We start from the raw sequence: 21061 nt of genomic DNA, 5'->3' as shown, positions 1-21061 counted from the left end.
TATCACACAATCTTCATTTAAAGCTCGTCACAAACCGAACCCGAAACCTTGCCTGCGTCGGGCAGCATTGCTCCCATGCCGTCATCTATACATGCTCTAACCACGTGGTACAAATCGTGATGTCGTGTACCAAGCGGCCGGGCGCAGCTCGGCGCATTAACAAAAGTGTTGTCTGCTACGATCGGCAGTCTGCCACACCTGACGACGCCTGTACTACCGCGGTCGCAGCTTGTGCTTTAGCGCAGAAAAAGGCAAGTTCTCCCAAGGACTTCTTTTTGTAAACATTAGGAGGAAGTCAAGTTCAGTAAACCACACGCGAACATGTCGCAACGGCTTCTTAAAGGTATGCTGTGCTTAAATGTTTCAAACTGGCTCTCGCACGTGACGGACACTGTTGGCGATGACGAATGCTTGCACGAGAGCACACATGCGCATGCAGGTTCCACGAATCACGTGATCAACGATGAGTGCGCTGCTAACGCCACCTGTTGGCTTTGCTTAAAAAAGTGCAAAACAAGCAAACAAATCTCCTTGGGAGCCCCGAGCATGACGTAGGTAGCGCAGGGTGGGCTGCGCCGACACGGTGGTGATTGACTGTGCTGTTGGCTTTGCCATGCCTCTCCCACTAGGATTAGCAGATTTTAGTTATTTCGCGTACCTCAAACTTTGTTTGCCAGTTTCATCATCCTTTAGGTGGAATTAGGTCAAAATATTTGACGTGTGGTTTTTTTAGACAATACTAAAAAGAATTGCATTGTTTTCCTAATATGTAAAATGAACTGCAGTTGCCCTTTAAGATGTGAAGCTATGTACTAGACATTTGTTTCCGCCACATTATTAATAGCATTAGTTCGCTTAGATTTAACAAATAAACATGTTTTGTGAATTAAATTAAGGTTTTTATACGCTCGTCCAGTTTGTTTACTTAAAAAATACAAGGAATCTTAGTTAAAGGGAAACTGACAGTATTTGTGCTCGCCGAGGTCTTTATTAGAACATTAGAGAGTTTTAGTAATACGTATAGGGGCAAACACAAACCCCCTACATTAGCGTTAACGTTGCGTCAACGGAACGTTACGGAGCGCGTCGAGTACACACTTTTAGTACAGCGGAAGAAGAACGCCTACGTAAAGACTTGTAGTGCCATCTAGATGTGCTCCTGTAAACTGCTTCAAACAATCCAAGGCGGGTATTTGGTCAAGCCAATCCGAAGCCCCGTCCTCGCTTTGTTAAAAAGGTTTTGTCTTTTTTTTTTTGTACCGACCACACGGTAAACACCTTTTTGGGTTCGACGGCGTCGCCAACGTTCTTGGCTATCGACACCCATCTTTGTGGGTGCTCGAAAGGATTCGTCACGTTGACTTCCTTGAGGAGGTTGATGTCATCCTCAATGGTAAAGCGAACCCGTACAATGCGCGTAGCACCTCCGCTGGTTTGCCTCACCGCCGCCATTTTTCAAACTGGACTAGTCTCGCGCTCTCCCGTGCGCGACGAGAGCAGCGAGATGGCACGCAGGGGACCGCTACGTACGTTCGCAAAAATCGATAGCGAGCGTACGTACGCGAGGCTCGCCGCAGTACGTACGTATGGCGCATGCGCAGTGTGGAGGACGCAACGTTAACGTATGGGGTCTGCGTTTGCTCCTATACGTATTACTAAAACTCTCTATTACCTATGAGAGCCCAACTACCCAGAACACAATTTGTTGCTCGAATATTGTTTTTACAGCAAATCTGTTATGTGCTAGGGTCTGGGGAAAAATATATCCTCACATGTTAACAGAAAACTCCCCATTGGTCGTGGCAAGTATAAATAAATAAAAATAAAAAGAGGGGGCAACCACCTCCCCTTTGGTCGTGGCAAGTATGAATAAATAAAAATAACAAGAGGGGACAACCAGCGTGAGTCAGCCTTCCTTGGCATTATTAGGTAGTGGGGTCCTGATCCCTTGTTATCTCTACGCATGGTCCCCGAGGTCGTCCTAGAAGTTGTCTTTGAGGTTGTCCGAGAAGTCCTCTAGGCGTCGTCCTTGAGGTCGTCTTAGAAGTCCCTGACGTCGTCCTCGAGGTCGTCCTAGAAGTCGTCTTTGAGGTCGTCCGAGAGGTTGTCTTAGACGTCGTCCTCTAGGCGTTGTCCTCAAGGTCATCCTAGACATCGTCCTCTAGGTTGTCCTAGATGTCCTTGATGTCGTCCTAGACGTCGTCCTCTAGGAATCATACTCAAAGTTCACAGGAAGGTAGAGGACCAGCTTCGCTGGTCCTCCATCTTCACGTAAAGTGGATGGGCTCTACATTTTTTTTTTTTTTTTTCAGTTTCCAATTTCCAGCATAGACTGCTGGAAATTTGGCTCCTCAGCTTTGCTTCTGTACTCTTGGGTTGTACACTGCAAGATTGCAGTCTCATCAATGAGCATAAATTGATTGTCTTCTAGAAATTAGAATTTCATCTAGAAATTGAAACTACCGTAAAATACCGAGCAAGCACCCACACAAAAGTTGGGAGATACATAATCATGACAAAATGGGAATGTGCACTTGTTTGGTCCAAAAGCAGAAAGAGCGTGTGGTAAGGTTGGGCCTTCTTTGCGCCTACGGAACAGTACATTTTGAAATTAAGGGTTCTGATGGAACCTGTAATTTCAAAAGAAGCTGTGCCACACTCGTCAAGCGTGCTTTGCCCCAGCGCTCTCATGTCTGGCCTTAGCGCTCCCCACCGACGCATGCACATAGACCTTCACCGCTTTGCATCGGCCTGTCAGAGAAGCAGCACTTCAGTTAGCCAAGGAGGCTCGGAAGTTTACTGGGGTGGGCAATTTTTATCTCATTTAACTATATTTCAAATGTTTCAAAGTATCTGGTGGATGCATATTAAGACATGACCGTATGCTTGATGTTTGACAGTACTAGTAATGTTTATTTGATTGTGATGATGAAGCTTGCATCTGTTACTGAGTGACAGCAAAATAAAATATTCAGATGATGTAATTCTGTTTTATGTTTTGTTATATTATCTTGTAGTCACTGGCAGGTTAAGAACCTAGGGCATGCTTATCCCTCAGGCATAATGCGTTTGCTTGGCTCTCGACAAAATAGTGCATCGTCTGCTGCTTGATATGGCGACATCGGCAACATCGGTTTTAGGCATGAGGGGAAGGAGCGAAACTTGCTGCTGATAAATCAGGACGACATTGTGGCGAGGTGATACACGACTATCGAGAAGAAGAACGGAAGATTTTCTACCTCGTGCCTTCGAGAGCTATGGCAGGACACGATTGTAGCTTTGACAGATGACGCTTTCACGTGTGACAGTGGCAGGACAAGACAGTCATTGCTTACCTGAATTACAATGCTACCGATCGCAACAATGAGACTTGGCAACGGGCCTTGTTTCACAGATGAAAAAGTACTACTTGGAAAGGCGTCATTTCGGGGCATCCTATATTTATTCCAAATAGGGTTCGAAGTTTTCGGTTTAAACCGATAAAAACCGATAAAAGTACGCCGAATCCATTTTCGAAAATTCGGTTTTAACCGAAAAAGGTCAGTTTTTAGGCTCGGCATTTTCGGTTTAAACCGATAAAAGTATGTTGAATTCATTTTCTAAAATTCAGTTTTAATCGAAAAAGGTCACTTTGACCTTCCAGTTGTACCGCAGAGCCGTGGCAAAAAAAAAGTGGAACGATAGTGTCTATCGAAACGTGTCCGAATGTATGGGATACACGGATGCCATCACGACGTTTTGGTTTAATGTGGGCATCATCGATCGGAACGTGGTCCGAAATGCGTAATAACTTCGCCATGTTTATGAGCGTGTTTTCGAACCCGTTGTAAGGAAGACTGACTTCATGGATGCTCTGCATAGTGTGTTGCACTTCAAAACGGTGCAGCGTGTCTCTTTTGGCGGTCACAATTGGTTGATTGGCCGATTTTGGCTCAGGCAGTGCTTCGTCTCAGCAACCCGCCAGTGTCCAGTGTTAGCATTGAGTGGGCATTCTCAAAGCTCAGGGTCATATTAACAGGAAACAAGAGCCCGGATCAACGAGGAGAGCCTGGAAAAGCTAAAGTACACGTGTGTGCACTATAATAAGATCACATAATCCTGATGCACAGCAGGTGAAGTTCCATGTTTTTTTGGCGTAGGCTTTGTATCTGACTTGTTTGTACTTCTGAGTTTTTTTGTTTTTTTCTTATTTCTTTTACAGTTGCACACATTTGCCAAATAAAGTGTCCATTTATGTTTCAGTGTATCGGTGCCATTATTCTTTGAGTGATCACAAATATCAGAGCTAGAAGGATCATCTGATCCAGTGTCGGTTGGTGTTTATTTTATATTCACCGAAAGAAGCCGATAAACTTTTGTGGGCATAAATATACGCCAAAAAAAACTGAAAATTCATTTTTAAAATAAACACCGAAAAAAGTACGCCGAATTTTGAAAAAAATAGAAACCGAAAACGCGGAACCCTAATTATAAATCTAGCAGAGAAGTAGACGGAGTCCAGTGAGCCAGCACGGTGGTGGCATCACTCCATCATCTTGCACAGCGTACCACGGCAACCAGAACATTTTCACATTGCCGCACAGAAATCATTCTAAGGAAACACTTCTACCACTTCGATTTTGTGACTTAATGTGGATCAGGGGCAAGTAGCGAACCCACAAAGAGAAGTCGTCAACACTGACGAAGCGTGTCGATCGTAGTTTAGTAGACGAAGCGTGTCGACGAAGCAGGCACACTGAACACTTTGACGGTGATAAGATCACTGGGCTCTTCCATCAGCACACAGAAACTACCACAGACAAAAGTAGATACCGCCACAACTTTGCGACTTAAATCTGAGTGGGTAAAAACTGAAAAAGCATTGCAGAACCCGGTGTCTTCGGCCTCAGCATCGCTGACCGCACTCGTTATTTTTAAAAAAATTGCGGTGGCTTAGCTCGGCTATGCCAGGATATACGTAGCGTGAGCTTATGCGCACAAAATGAGAGGCGCTATCAAGCGGCTCCGGTGCAACGTCACTCTGGAATGCGCAGACCGGTGAGGCGAGCACGGCGGCGGCGGTGCGCGTGGCGCGCCAGCTGTGCGCCGTGTGACGTCACTGCTCCTCGCGCATGCGCAGCACGGAGCACGCCTCATTATGCGAGCCACGGGAAACTGCTCAACCTCGGCCTGTGTAGCTCACGCTACAAAAGATAGTTTGTCAAGCCGTGGCATTAAGGAAGTTAGATTTGAATCCCTTTCATGGATATTTTCCACTGGGTTTTTAGCCTGTCACTGACTATAGTATACAGCTGCCCTATTTTTTTTTTTTTTTCCAAGAATTTTATATTTTTTTATGCAGGAGCTAATGTGAACACAGTGTCTTATGTGCACACACAAATGTTATGATGTGAACACTGTTCGGTGCATGACATAAGTGTTCTGTGTATAACAAGTATTATGATTAGACACAGTGTGTTCTGTGCATGACAGAAGTATTATGTTGTGCACTATTCTTGTTATAAATAGTACTAAATTTTCCAGTATGTTTCAAAGTGTGTGCCAGTGCTGACCACAGGTATGTTGCTAACTTCAGCTTGCCTTCAGATCTCCAGCGTGGCGAGGCTCCTGGTATGGGCAAGGTGCTAGAAGCCTTTGCATGTGCTTCTGCAAGAGCCTGTCTTGCTGTGCTGAGTGAAACGTTACCAGATCTACTTCAGCTGCTTTCCAGAAACGAGGTATGCATATATTTTATCTCAATCGATTAGGCTGGCTCTACCATAATATGCTTTCTTTCTTTTGACCTTGTTTCTTCTCAATAAGAAGCAGTAAATCTTTTTGAGTGCAACCTTTGGACATACCTGGAACAGTGTAGAAATTTGAGCAATATTTATTGTGTATACATCATGCTTTGTTTATAATAAGCAGCTTCTATATGCTCATAGAGTAAACTGATTTGAGAAATGCAAGAGTTTTGTTCTGTGCATAGGGATCAGAGCAGTGGGGATTGAGGCATTCAGCATAGAAAAACAAAGGCATTTGCAGTAGAAGAAAATTATGTTTTGTGTTGGTAATTTGTAGTTTTTATATTTGTACCCCATTGCTAAAAAACGTAGATGCTGTGCCCTCAGTTCCTGCAGTCCCAGTTTAATTTTGTGCAGGTTATCTTTAGCTAAATAGTAATTACTCATCAGATGATGCTTACCAATGTGAAAGTTAAAAATAATTTTAAAAAAAAGAAAAGAAGTTTATGTCTGCGGTCAGATCTGATTGTCATACAATTATACAGGGGCCCTATCGATTTCCTGACACTACTATACATGCCTTTCACATACATTGCCAAAATTGAATTCTAGGATGGCAGTCACTCATAAAGCTGTGCGAAATAACCTTCTCACCAATGCAGCCAAGGAGGGTTGTGTACGAAACAATGTTGACCAAGTGTCATTTCGCCCACCTGTTGGAATATCTGGTTGCGTGGCTCTCGGGGACATGTGCAAGGGAATATATTTTTTTAATTATTTATGATATTGAAATGAAATGTTAACAGCTTATGGTGCTTAATCTTCTCTTTATAAACCTGGTGTTAGATTTGATATAGCTTATTCTTTTAGGTTCTCGATGCTATGTACAGTCGTCGTCAAACTTATACGGAATACTTGGGGAATATTGAAGGGCGGCGGAGAAAAGCTCACCGGAGAACAGCTCACCGGAGAAAAGCTCACCGGAGAAAAGCTCACCGGAGAAAAGCTCACCGGAGAAAAGCTCACCGGAGATAAGCTCACCGGAGATAAGCTCACCGGAGATAAGCTCACCGGAGATAAGCACACCGGAGATAAGCTCACCGGAGATAAGCTCACCGGAGATAAGCTCACCGGAGATAAGCTCACCGGAGATAAGCTCACCGGAGATAAGCTCACCGGAGATAAGCTCACCGGAGATAAGCTCACCGGAGATAAGCTCACCGGAGATAAGCTCACCGGAGATAAGCTCACCGGAGATAAGCTCACCGGAGATAAGCTCACCGGAGAAAAGCTCACCGCAAAACCGGCAGATGCGGAAAAAAACTCTCCGGCCTTTGAGCGGATGCGGAAAATAGCTCACCGAATTTTTTTTTAACTTAGCATATTCTGCGTCAAACGTGGCATCTTAACACAATTTGCATTCGTCACTTCATTAAAAATATGTCCTCTTTCTTTGTAATATTCTTGAAGTTCATTGGGCATATTTAATAATTCCTCAGAAATTAGTAATCACCCATTCTGTATATTAATTTAGCCGCAAGTATAAAATAAGAACATTGTGCACTGGTAAGAAAAGACGACAATTTATTGACAGCTGACAGTGCGCCTTCGCTAGCTCTGTCAGATAAATGAGATAAAGAGGTTTGTTCTTTGCGAGCTAATATAAATAGCGGTGTGTGAACCGTTTCAGCTCCAAATATTTTGCAGTGCCTAATAGATACGTAGGTGTTTGTTGATGTAATTAGTGTCGGCTACGCTGTTTTCTTTCTGTTAATTTCACTAACAAACCTTTAGTTGTGAGACTAGCCTCGTCCTGTCGTGTTTGTTGTGTTCACTCCGTCGTCGTCGTTTGAGCGGTTTTCATCATGGTATAACGTTTACCAACTCCACCTATTCGCTGCCTTAAAGAAGAATGCTTCTTATATAGGTCACGAGTAACAACGCTGAGAATGTGGAGCTTTGAAGGTCATGGGTGGTTTGCAGTAGAAGGCCACTGTCGCACAAAGGCAACGAGTAGAAACACCAGCATGAACGGCTAGAAAACGTACATGCCCGTGGAAGAAAGAAGCCTGGCGATACCCTACTGACTGTTTTATCCTGTTTTCAAAGGTGAACAAAAGCTTCAAAGAGAATTTCAGGCACCGCATTGTTGTGCATGCGCTTTCGGATTTTCGGCATTTACAGTTTTGATTTTAAGTTTTAGGCAGACATTATTAAGTTTTCAAACTCTTTCCTGTGCTTCAAGTGCATAAAGTTTTCAGTTAGGCTTCGTTGCGTAGAGGGTAAGCCGACGAATTTTAATGTTAATAAATTGATAAAGGTTACGCATGATCCAACTGCCTCCATATAAAAAGAAAAACAATTGGTGAGCTTTTCTCCGCATACGCTCCATGGTGGTGAGCTTTTCTCCGCATCCGCCGGTTTTGCGGTGAGCTTTTCTCCGGTGAGCTTATTTCCGGTGAGCTTTTCTCCGGTGAGCTTTTCTCCGGGATTCAATATTGAATGCAGAAAAAAGATAAAATACGAGAGAACTGCGCATATTTACGTGAACTGAAGGTATGCTACGGACATAGTGGGACACAAAGAGAAATAGCTTAGGGCTAGCGCCAGCTATGCACGCTCACATAGAAAAAAATAAAATAGAACAAGCCAAGAGTAGGCTTAGCATGTGTTCCAGATAAGTTTGCTGAGATATGTTCTTGTGCATGCGTGAGGCATGGCAATGCTCTAAAAAAGCCTAGTAAATAAGCTAATTTGCTCCTTTTAAACCACTGAGTGCTATGAATCACAAAAATAATGTGTGCAATGCTTCTTTCATTTTAAAATAATTAAAAATGGTAAAAATGCCAATTCAAGGGGCTAACGAATGTTTTTTTTAATTTTTTTTTATAAATATAAAAAAATAACCCTTCCAGCCAAACCTAGATAGTTCCATTCTACATATTTTAATGTCCCAATTTGGTTGTGGTGGGATGATATTGAGAAAAGAAATTCTTGTTCACAAACTGCAACACATTGCGCATAACTGGCTTTTGGCAACACACTCTCGGTGTGTGGTGCAATACCGTATTTACTTGCATAATGGATGCGCTTTTTTTCTCGGAAAATTGACACATATTTGGGGGGTGCGTTCATTACGCGGGGTAAAAGTTTTGCATTTGCACACTTTGTGCAAATGTCGCATTAGGTGCCAATATGACACGGCAAGGTACTGTGGCACGTCTCCACTGATGGAGGCGCACCCACGGCTGGTCGGGGGCACGCCGCAATAACCATGCTTTATAAATTGTGAACCTTTTTAGGGCACCTTCGGCGTGCCTTTTGCCGAAGGAAAAGCGCCCTTTGAAGCTCACTCAGCACGAAGAGCAACACGACCTTTCTTAGGCCTAACCACTTTCACGACTTCACTGTCCGAAAGCGGACCACAGACGACAGCGTGTTTGTTGATATCAGTGCATCCGATAGGCGAAGAATGTCTGGGGCTAGGCAGTTCCTCGACCCAAGCTTCGTCAAGAGTGCGCGCCGCTCGATTTCACGGTTGATCACTTCCGCAACTACTCACTTGCAGCCATCACGAGAGCGGCTTGGCTTGGCTTGACCTGACCGCTTGGCGGCAAAAGAAAATTGGTTTGGTGGGCTTGGTGGCTAGCTAATTTGGACGCAATTCGAGACTCATGGAGCCCATAATTGGAGGTGCGTTCATTACGCGAGGGAAAAGAAAAAGTCCAAATATTGGTACCCGTTGTGGGGGGGGGTGCGTTCATTATGCGAGTGCTTTCATTATGCAAGTAAATACGGTATATCCTCAGTAGCAAAGGTGCTAATCCTGATTTGATTCGTTGAACAGTTAGTCTGGATTGTCTACTTGTCTCCCATGGCTTTAACCTGTGAGTACAATAAATCCCCTCACACATTGGCTTAACCGAAAATGAGATGGCAGACCATCTGACCTCAACCGCTCTAAAACTACCCGCTGCGACATTAAATCTGCCCAGCCACTCTGATGCGAAATGGGCTATTAAGACTTGGATACAACAGCATCCCGTTTCCAGTGCGGCGTCTGATGTACCTCCTCCATCACCCTGTACGCGTGGCCTAACATGGAAGTTCGCTTGCCTTCTCCACCGCCTAAGAGCGGACTGCGCTTACACGCAAAAGAACCTGCACCGCATCAAAAGAACAACTAGCCCTTTTGCGAGCACTGCAGTCGGCCAGAAACGCTGACGCATATATTTTTTAATGTGGACGCTGCACTACAGAATGAACTGTGCTTTTAGCTTCACTGAAAAGCCTCAATGTTTCATGCTCTCTTGTGGACATGCTATTCCCAAAGGGTACACCGTCCACGGGCACACGTCTCTGAAAGACTGTGTTTATCTTAGACGCCTCTGGGCTTCTGGCAAGGCGTGTGAGACAATACGACCGCCCCCTTCTTTTTTCCTATTTGTGTGCCAGTGATATTTTTCTCGTGAATTTTTCTGCAGGACTGTGAACACGTCGTGATACTCGCTTTCTAGATGTGCCCATTTTTTCACATTTGATTGACATCTTGCCAACTCTTTATTTTACTTTAATTTTCTTAACCCGTGTTTCATCATCCTTTATTTCTCTTCTCCATCTGTTCCCCCTCCTTTCCCCTGCATTCATTCTCATCAGAACTGCAATAGCCCAAGCCTGTGAAACTTTTCAACAGCTAGGTAGAAAATCCTCACGTCAGGCAAACATATCCACCACCTCCACCGCCCCAAAATTACATAAAAAGAAAAACATGTTTTAATGTTACCATAGACTTGTAGCTATACTCCTTTGCAATGCAGAACATATTTTGTTTATAAATTTTTTTGTGAGAAATTGAAGCCACAGAAGACTGCATTGGAGAGGGGATGGCGAGGCCTACTTGTCATTGTAAATGTGACGGCAGGTGACGTCACAACTTGAAGAACCATGCAAAGAAAAACGGCTCAAATTTGTGCCGTTCTGGGTTGCCTGGAGATTTTCAAGTGCGTATTTGGCTTATTTCGCAATCATAACCGGCATTAATTATTTTTGTGCATCATATATAAAGATTCAAAAACAATAAAGCACCATTAAACCCAAAATCACATTTTTTGCAAAAATATTGCCGTTTTTCGACTCTCATCTCTCCTTAAAGGCCACTTCGCGCTTTCCACTTTTGCCCGCCTCCTCCTCTCCTATATCCTCTCCACTTTTTACCTTGCTCCAACTTGGCTCCCCCTCGCAGCTTGGGAGAGAGGAGCGATAAGAGGATTATTTTCCCTGCAGAAAACCGAGGCTGGTACGTCGGCCTTTAAAGAATCAGCAAATCGGCTTGCAATCCGGGCTCTGCGCATGTCCATTGGCGTGCGCCGGTTCACCGATTCTTGAAAAGAGTTTATTGTGAAGGCGTTCAATGTGCTCGAAAAAACAGAGGTATAACAGCAACGACCCCCATGATGGAGCAGTGCATGCTTTTTCAGGTTAGCGAGTGTTACGGTGTTACCGCAGGGCCACTGTCAACGCGTGCACAAAGTGCCGAAGAAGTAAATTGGTGGCTGCGACCTGGTTGCAAACAGCTACCTCGTACGTCTGCTGCGTTAACACAAGCATGGCCCGAAAAAAAGATAATGTTCCCTGTCAGTTTTTGTTTTCATTTTTTTGGGATGCACTGGGAACCCGGTTGTTTCCGGAGCACTGCAATGCAAATAAATGCGTTAGCCGAGCCAGTAGTCGCATGGACATACGAGTTTGCGAGTACACATTAACGAATGTTGTCGTTTTAAGCAGCTCCTTACAAATTATTTTTTGACATAAATTTTGATTGATTGGATATATGCAGGTGAAGTGTACTGGTCAGCTTCGCATTGCATCTTTCTACTGGAATTAAGGGGGGACATGGCCTCGGAATTAAAAATTTTCAGAGAAAAACGTTTTTTTTAAAAATGATATGTTTATGCTTATTAACTTCCAAAGAATGGTTTCAGAAACTTTAATTTATAAACAGGTAGGATTTATCTTAGAATAAATTATTTTTGACATGTCGGCAGCCCTCCGAGTCAGGAGGGAGCAAGCTTTTTGCATTTTTTATTTAGCACTGCTTCATACTCGTTTAACCTAGCCACAACATCTCACCCTCATTGGAAGTGCCATTTACTCTAGATTTAGCCTGTAGAAGCTTTCTAAGTTTACAAGTATCAATGGCTAGGAGGACCCAATACATCCAAACAGAAAAAATTCTGAAAATTTGGTATGAGCAATCTTATTGGTTGAGACCCGAAACAGGGTTTACAAGTGGCCCTGCCCGGTGGCATGATATTATGTCATCTTCAGTAACACCCTTTCACAGTATCTTCCACTTCAGGCCCTATTCCTGCCTTACTGCTCTTCCTTAGTATGATTTGCCTCTTAGTTCTTGCCAGTTTATTTGTCAACGAATGCCTGCTGCAAACGTTAGCTAGCCTACAAATGACACAAACTGGTAACTATTGCCAGGGGAACAGGGAAGTCTCAAAGAGGAAGGTGCTAACAATGCGCCAGGTGAATTTTGCCTACCTCGGACTCACAGAAAAGAAAGAACCTAAAGTTGAAACTTCAAATGCATTTTCCTCAGTTTCACTTTTTGGCAGGAAATGTGGTACGAGGAAATGTATCATTGGACATTTTGAAAGTGCAAAGATTTCATTCAGTGGTGTCCTTGACTGAAATTTCCTGAGGAACAAGTTAAGGTACTCATAATCTGAAAAAGCTAAATTCTTCATGACAAAAACTGAATATTTTAAAACTCAGAAATTTGTTAAAATCGTTTGCTTTTTTTGGATGTTATTGTTTTTCTCTAGAATTGCATTTTCTACAATTAATTTTTACCTTAACTTGCACTGTGGGTATTTTACTTCACATTATACAAAACATTTTGTGGATTGCAATTTCCTAATAAAGTAACTTTTTTCTGAAGCTTGTTAAGCATAGTATGTTGTAGAATTGGCCTATAAGACTAAAACTTTAGATGTCACCAATTCTAGTGAGGTTCAATTCACCCTGAAAGTTTGAATCACTTTGAGACAATGGTTCAAAAGTTGACCCTCCCAGGCCATGTCCCCCCTTAATTCAGTGTTTGGGAAAAACTTTTAAGAGTCTTCACCATCGCATAGTTCCACCGTTTTCATCCATCGATGTCTTGTAGGACCAATTAACTAATCTAAATGACCAACCACAAAGCAGCAGCGTCTGCTATTCCGATGGTGGCATGAATTGCCCGAAAGGGCTCCTTAAATAGATTAGAAGATTTGTCTATAAACTATGTGAGTTAACGCATTATGTAAGCATTATACGGCCGGGCATCGGCTGCTGCTCCCGTCTCTCCTTCTCTCTGTTTTGTAGTACAGTATAGACCACTTACGACGTAACCGTTTATAGTGCAGGACCGGGTATAACGCGACTTTTTTAAACCACCGGTTCGCCTCCCGTAGAACTCCATGTAATTACATACCGCTTAAAATGCAGGTGCGTGAAGGGAAATACCGGTTATAGTTCGGTTTCTGAAACAGCCTGCCGACCGCGCCGACTGACCGGCGCAGCGAGCACGCTTCCCTGTGCGACACTAGATAACGGCACGAGCCGGCCGCACGCAGCACTCGCGGGGCAAGGAGGTTGCTCGAAGAAGCGGGGAGAAGCGAAGAAAGAGGCTTCAGTTGCCATAGCGACGGAAGGACGCACGCACGTGTCGTTCACGTGCGTGCGTCCGTCCGCTGCGTTGGACACAACCGCAACGACAGACCAATCGCAGGTCAAGGAGGAGGGTTCACGCGCGTTGCATGCCGGTCGCGGGCCGGCTGCTTCTATCCGCAAACATGGCGTTGATTGTGATCGTCGACGTAGACGGCGTGGTGGAAGCTCATCGTTCCGCGTAAAAGCACTATCCTTGACTGTGAATTTTCGTTGTGTGTCGCTGTGATAACCTAGCACGTACTAGAAGGGAAGATCCACCTACTCATGCGGCGATGTTGTGGCGGCACTCTCAAGACGGCAGAAACGCCCGTGTCGTCGTGTTTGTTTACTTCGACTACAGTGGTGCTTTCAGAGCATTTGTGTTTTCGAACATCGCCTGGATTTGCTATATGGAGCATTTCATGCCTGTGCTCAAGTTGAAGGTATTACTGGCACGTATCGTATAAAGGATGCGAATTTTCACGCGTTTTCATCGCCTGAGAAAAGTGATTAGGGTTAGCAATCCTGAACGCTCGCAACGTCCGTCCGCAACCCGCGACGCCGTTAAAAGGCTGCGCCAGGCAAAAGTCACTCATTTTTTTTAAAATGTGTGACACACTTGAGAGAGAAGTGTGCTAGTCTGGTGAAATAAAGACTTTCCTCAAACTAAGCTTTATTTTTCATCTAACATAAAATAAATTCTTTTACAAAGGTAGGTTGTCTGATGGCATGTATTTTGGACTGAAAAATTGAAGTTTTGGTTATAGCGCGGTACCACTTTAGTGCAGATTTTCGCGGCTCCCGCGACATACGTTATATGTGGTCTACACTGTATAGGTGGGTTTATTCAGCTATGAAGTGATACGGTTTTGAGTCCGCCCGAAAACTCGCACGAGATGCCGAGCTCCCGCTTTCTATGCGCTTTGTCATCTTCCAACCCCGGCTATCCAACATCTCCCCTTTTCTTTATTGTCCAAAACGACTTGGTGGCTTGACCAATTTTCCCGCTCGTGTAGTGTACCCACGTTGTGGCTCTACGTCAACACTGGGTGGTTCATCGTCAACACTGAGTGGTTCATCGTCCTGGTGGCCATTGTATATACTTGTACCTGGCAAATCATCGTACGACATCTCATCGTCCTCCTTGTTTTTGCTTCGATCAATAACAAGAAACTTTGCGTTTCGCCGGACAGTGCCATCCTTTGTGGATACCCAATATGAGCGCGGCGAATCTTCTTTCTTGAGTACTGTCCCCCCTTTATTTAGGTCCCTGATCCAGACTTTCTGTGATACTCAAGCTCTGGCAGGTTCCTAACTCCATGATGCCTGTTGAAGCCAGACGCTTGCTTGTTTTTTGCTTGTCTCTCGCTCTCTTTCAACAGGGAGAGGTCAGGTGTTTTCGGGTTGAGCAGATGTGGTAGGACTGGCACCTGGGACCGGCACCGGCATCTTTCTGCTGAACAAGAGCTCTGCGGGACTGAATCCACAAGATAATGGTGTAGCACGATATGCAAGAAGCGCTCTATAAGGGTCACTTGACTTCTTAAACTTCATTTTTGCTATCTTGACGGCCGTCTCTGCTGCGCCAACACTTTGAGGATACTCTGGCCTTGACGTGACTTGTCAAAAGCCCCATTCTTTGCTAAATGACACGAATGCCGATCGAAATTGGGGGCCATTGTCTGTAATGACCGTCTCAGGTATCCCGTGTCTAGCAAAAATAGACTTTGCTTTTAGAATGGTTGTTTCCGGTAATTGGTCTTCGAGGAGGGCTACTTCGAAGTATCTAGAATAATAATCAGTGGTAAAGAGATAGTTCTTGCCTTCCGCATAGAAGATGTCCATGGCCAGTTTTTGCCAAGGGTGTTCTGGAAGCGGAGTTGGGATCAGTGGTTGGCTTCTGTGCTGCCTCTGGTGCAGACAGCTGGCATACCTTTCAACCATTTCTGTAATGTCTTTAGTGATGCCAGGCCACCAACACGACTCTTTGGCTCTTTTCGAGCACTTGACAACGCCCTCGTGTCCATCATGTAGAAACTGCAGTACTGAAGGTCTCATTGAGAGGGGTACAAGGTATCGCGAGTTTCTCATTATAATGCCGTCATACAATGTAAGTTCGTCTTTGAACTGCCAGTACTGAAGGCAGTCCTGAGTTGTTTTTGATTTACTCGTGGGCCACCCTTCCATTATGTAGGTATTTTTTCGAAATGCTCATGGTCGGGTCATTGTCTTGAGCTGCCGACAGTTGTTCCCGACAGACATCTGAAGCCGGTACGTGATGAATGAGAGCGTGCTTGAATTCTGTTACCTCTTCTGCTATGCACAGGCCGTCTTCACTCTTGAGAGGTTGTCTCGATAGGGTGTCTGCGACTATGAGGTCTTTTCCCAGAACATGTTCCATTGTGAAGTCGTACCTCATCATCCGGAGACGCATTCGCTGAAGTCTGGGTGTAAGATCGTCCACAGGCTTTCTGGTAAACAGTGGTAGGAGAGGCTTATGATCAGTCTCAATGTGAAAGGTTAGTCCTACAAGATAGTCCTTCAGCTTTTCGCAGGCCCAGGTGATTGCATACGCTTCCTTTTCTATTTGAGAATACTCTCTTTCCGTTTCAGATAATGATTTTGAAACGTAGGCAACTGGTCGGAGAGTTTCATCTTTCTGATGCTGCATGAGCACTGCTCCTACACCATAGCTGGAGGCGTCTGCTGATAATATTGTCACTTTTGTTGGAGAGTAGAGCGCCAAGACTGGTTGAGATGTCAGGCTTGATTTTACCCTCTCGAACGCTTGCTGCTGAGGAGTTTCCCAAACAAATTCGACATCCTTGTGGAGCAGCTCTCGCAAGGGTTGAAGTACATCTGCTAGGTTTGGTATAAATCTTGCAATAAAGTTTACCATACCGAGGAACCTCTTTAGCTCTGTTGTATTCATCGGAGGAGGCATGTTTAAGATACTTGATATTTTTTCGTTATCTGGGCTTACACCCCTGTGATTAATGACGTGCCCAAGGAACTGAATTTGTTCCTGAGCAAACACGCATTTCTGTATGTTTAGGGTGATCCCATTTTCTTGCAATCTTATGAGGACTCTTCGGAGACGAATGTCTTGTTCCTCCCGTGTGTCGGCCCATATCAAAATATCATCGATAAGGCACGTGACTCCTTCCAAACCTTCAAGAATTTGGTGCATCATTCGCTGAAAGATCTCCGGCGCGCAGGAGATTCCAAATGGTAGTCAATTAAATTTGTACCGGCCAAACTGTGTGATAAAAGTCGTAAGCAGCGTCGACTCTGGGTGCAACTTGATTTGGTAGAAGTTTGAATAGGCATAGAGATGAGAAAATATTCTCGCCTGCCCAAGAGTAGCTAGAAGAGGTTCCACGCTCGGTATCGGGTGGTACTCCCTCAGAACACTTTTATTAAGTGATGTGTAATCAACGCAGATGCAAACATCACCATTCTTCTTTGGAACTACAACAACAGGTGAGCACCAGCTTGTTGGTTCCCGAACTCTGGAAATAACACCTTCGTTCTCCATCTTTTTGAGCTGCTCTTCAACTGCTTTCTGGAGTGGAACTGGTATGCGTCTCGGTGACGACAAGGCAACTGGATAAGCATCAGGTTTTAGCTTTATTTCGCACACGTATGCAACTTCCCCTAGACCCTGAAAAAGCAAGGGGTACTCCTTGATTGGATCGAGAGCTTCTGAAGTTGACAGCTGAATTACTCGTTGGATGATGTTTAGGGCTTCTCTGAGGTCCAAGGCGAGCAGTGGCTCATTGAGATTTCTTGTTTTGTAGAAGGCGCCCGTTGTCTGAGAGTCTTTGAACGTGACCGTTGCCTGCAGCACGCCAAGAACATGCAGGCGTTCTTTTGTTGGTCCAAGAAGAACTTTATCCGCGTGTCGAAGACTGCCCTGGTCTTGCAGTTTGGATAGAAGGTGCTCCGGTACGACAGGGACGTCAGCACCAGTGTCCAAACAAAAGTTCACATCTTCGCTCCCAATACGAAGCAAGACTCGCCATGGTGCGCATTTGGCGGGGGACGTCACGGTTCCTGTGAAGTAGAAGTCTTCGTCAAGGTGCCTGGAAGTTATAGGCTCTGAGATTTGATGCAGGAAAGTCGACTTCGATTTGCAAACGCTTGCGAAGTGACCCGGCTTTCCACATTTGTGGCATTTGCTCTTTGATGCTGGGCAGTCTTTTCGTGGATGAACGTCATGGTTGCCGCACCAATAGCAAGCTTGAGAATCTTTTGCTGTCATGCTGTGCTTTTCTACAGGTGTGGTGTGCCTCTTGGATATTTTGAGGTGGTCGACTTGAACCTGATTAGGTTGCATGGCATCCTCTTGTCTGAGGGCCTCCTGTTGTTTTCCGACTATTTCAGTTTGCTTCGCGAGAAGAACTGCTCTCTCTAGCGTTCATTCACTCTCTAGTTGCAGCTTCATGGACAGTCGTTTATCGCAAACACCAACGACAATACGATCGCGAATAAGCTCATCGTTGATTTGGCCATACTCACACTTCTTGCTCAGTGTGTGCAGCGCCGTGATGAAGTCCGCGACTGGTTCACCATCTTTTTGGATGCAAGAATTGAACATAGCTTGCTCATAGACAATGTTCTTTTTGACAATGAAATGTGTCTCGAAGGCTTGGATGACGGTTAAATAGTCCTCAGCTTCAGAGGTCGGAATGTTGAGCGTCGCATAAATTTCTTCCGCTTTAGGTCGCATCAGGTAAATGAGAGAGTTTACCTGGTCGGCCTCAGGCTTGACGTGCAATCCAGATGCCGATCGAAAACGCTCCCAGCGGCGCTTCCATGTCAACCATTGTTCCGGATGAAAATTGAAAGGTTCAGGAGCGCTGAGCTGATATGGCATCGAGGAGGTGTCTTGCACCGATGAAGTGGCTTGTCCAGATTGCGTCATGAGCAGGCCTGGATCTGAACGATGTAGTCAGGAAGACCTGGTGGTTCCTTGCGAACTGGGCCACTCACTTCTGGCGTCGAAGATAGCTGACGAGTCCCAAAACTTCTGACACCATGTTTTGTAGTATAGGTGGGTTTATTCAGCTATGAAGTGATACGTTTTGAGTCCGCCCGAAGACCCGCACGAGATGCCGAGCTCCCGCTCTTTATGCGCTTCGTCGTTTTTCAACCCCGGCTATCCAACACTCTCCATGCTCTCAGCATCGCGCCAACTCCACACTTCAAACGGCACGTATCGATGTGTCTTCGCCAAGTAGCGTCGGGCATGCGGGATCTGCTCTCATATCAAGTAACCATGACAACCATTCACGTGGTGACCTTGAACACTGCAGCTGTGGTGCGGTGCTGGCAGAGGGCAGAGTGGAAGGCAGCATAGAGTAGAGTAACATGGAGAAGCAGTGGCAGAAGTGTCCTTGATCTTGCTCTTGCACGGTGCTGTGCTTTGAGTGTTTTCGGCGAGTGCGTGACAGTTCGTTTCCAAGCGTCATGGAAAGCTGTAGCATGTATTGCCCACGAAAGGACCTCAAGGGAAAGGTCGAGATACTGCACGAAGTTGACAAAGGCGCCCTTGCCAAGACGGAAATAGCGAAGAAATACGACATCACGAAGAGCACTTTTTCACCGTACATAAAGAACAGGGAGTCCATCTTTGCTGAATATGAAAAGCAGCAAATTCAACCTTCCAGGAAAAGACTGTGGACGTTGGCACATCACCAGCTTGAAGACGCTCTCGTCATGTGGATTAAACGGGTTCGTAGCAGGAACCTTCCACTGAGTGAGCCCATAATTGCGGCCAAGACAAGGGAGTTCACAAGCCAGATGGCTATTGAAGAATTCTCGGCATTGCAAGGGCGGCTATCACGGTTCAAAGAAACGCCATGGGCTTACTTTCATGACCCTTTTGCGGCGAAAAGGCGGACGTCGACAGCCAAATGCGAAGAGTGGCTCTCTGGGTAGCTGAAGGATTACCCTGCCTCCTACTCGCTCAATGCTGTGTTTAATGGGGCGGTGCAATGATTTTCGGACTTTGGCCAGTTAACTGCTGAAATTAACCTGTGTCACCTATTGAACGAAGAACAGAAAACCATGTTTTCCCGTGTGCGCTAGTTTTTATTTAAAAAAAAAATGAAACACATCGAAGGTCAAAGTGCCCCTCAACTTTCACGCCTTCTTTCGAGTGACGTTTCTGGGGGACCACGTGGTTTCTTATTGGGTTCTCTCTTCAGACACCCCAGCTGCTCCCTCCGCAGTTGTGGACTTTTCAAAGATTAGCACCGCCGAAGGTCGCGTCGAGCAGTCAACTCAAAAGACTGTTCACCACGGGGCTCCCAGCAAGTGTAGCTGCAGAGGTGGACAGGTTTTTTTTACTTTGCGTGTACCCCAGTGACGTGCCACCGTAGTTCCCATATCCTCCACAGGCGGCTGCAGATCGGCAAATAATTTGTTTTTTCCTTTGCGATTATGCAGCAGAATGGCAGTTTTCTCAGGGGAAAATGGCATTTTTTTTGCTCACTTGTGCCTAGATAAACATAAAAAATGCAAACTGCAGATTCTTCGGTGTTAAATTTTGTTACACTACCCCTTTGACACGGAGGAGACAGCGCTCTGCTGCCAATCTGCTCCCCAACAAAACAATCGCTTTTCAAGGCAATGACTGTGCTGGCAGGAAAAGGAGCAAGGAAAGGATAACGGTGATGGTGTACGCAAACGCGACAGGCGCGGAGCGGCCAGTTTTTCATAGTCGGCAAAGCGACTAAGCCTCGCTGTTTCAAAAATGTGAAGACCCTTCGTGTTGATTGCACTGCCAACAAAATGTCATGGATGACCATGAACCTTTTATTCACACTGGGTCCATGCACTAGATAGAAACTTTGCTGCAAAAAGCTGGAATATTGTTTTTGTAGACAAGTGCACTGTGATGTCCAAGGCCTATGTGCAATTCGCTTGGTGTTCCTGCCAAAGAACACGACGGCTATGCTGCAGCCCATGGATATGGTTGTCATGCAGAACCTGTATACCTTGTTTGTACCGAAGGCACATCATGGAGAGGATGCTTTTGTGTCTAAACAGTAAGAAGACATGCACCGTCTATCTTAGCACAATTCACAATCTCGCCACCGCGTGGGACTCCATCAAGGTGGAGACCATGGAAATGCAGCTTAGGCGAACTTGCGGCTGGATGTGAGGCGGAAGAGGCGGTGCAGATTTCGTCTGGCAATGACTGCTTGCCTGACAGCGTCTGTGGTGCACTGTTCAGAGATCATTCAGGCTATATGCAGTGTACAGGCCACATCTCGGGACCCTTGAGCCCTCGGCGGCAAAGACTCTGATGCCAGCAAAGGAGAAATGCCTCCACCTAGTACAACTGATGTTGCGTCGGTGCTTGACACAACCACATGCTACTTTTCTTGCCAGGAGAATGCAGATGCCACGTTGGAGCCAGTCTGCAAGCTCCAAGCAATGTTTGTTGTGTTTCGACAAAAGAAATGCGTGGAGGCACGCGCACCACTGATTACTTCCTTTCGTAATGTGCCCTGTTCTATACTAGTAAATAAATGTGCCAGAACTTGTCACTCATGTGCTAGGTCAGTGATCATGTGCTTCTTATCGTAGCGCTGCACAGAAGTACTCGATTCAATGAGTTTTTTTTA

The 21061-nt window shown here is 45.3% G+C and overlaps 1 protein-coding gene across 1 annotated transcript in view; it reads left to right on the top strand.

The window, feature by feature from the left end:
- Nucleotides 1–21061, top strand: part of LOC8027160 (MMS19 nucleotide excision repair protein homolog) — a 74994-nt gene that overhangs the window by 19604 nt on the left and 34329 nt on the right. The window contains exon 12 of the mRNA XM_029989498.4: nucleotides 5587–5717. Within this exon, the coding sequence (XP_029845358.3) occupies nucleotides 5587–5717 (131 nt within the window). The remainder of the gene's footprint in view (nucleotides 1–5586; nucleotides 5718–21061) is intronic.

The sequence above is a fragment of the Ixodes scapularis genome, unplaced genomic scaffold (assembly GCF_016920785.2).
Source record: "Ixodes scapularis isolate PalLabHiFi unplaced genomic scaffold, ASM1692078v2 PGA_scaffold9__187_contigs__length_104089568, whole genome shotgun sequence".
NCBI lineage: Eukaryota > Metazoa > Arthropoda > Arachnida > Ixodida > Ixodidae > Ixodes > Ixodes scapularis.
This window is presented reverse-complemented; position numbering and strand designations above follow the sequence as displayed.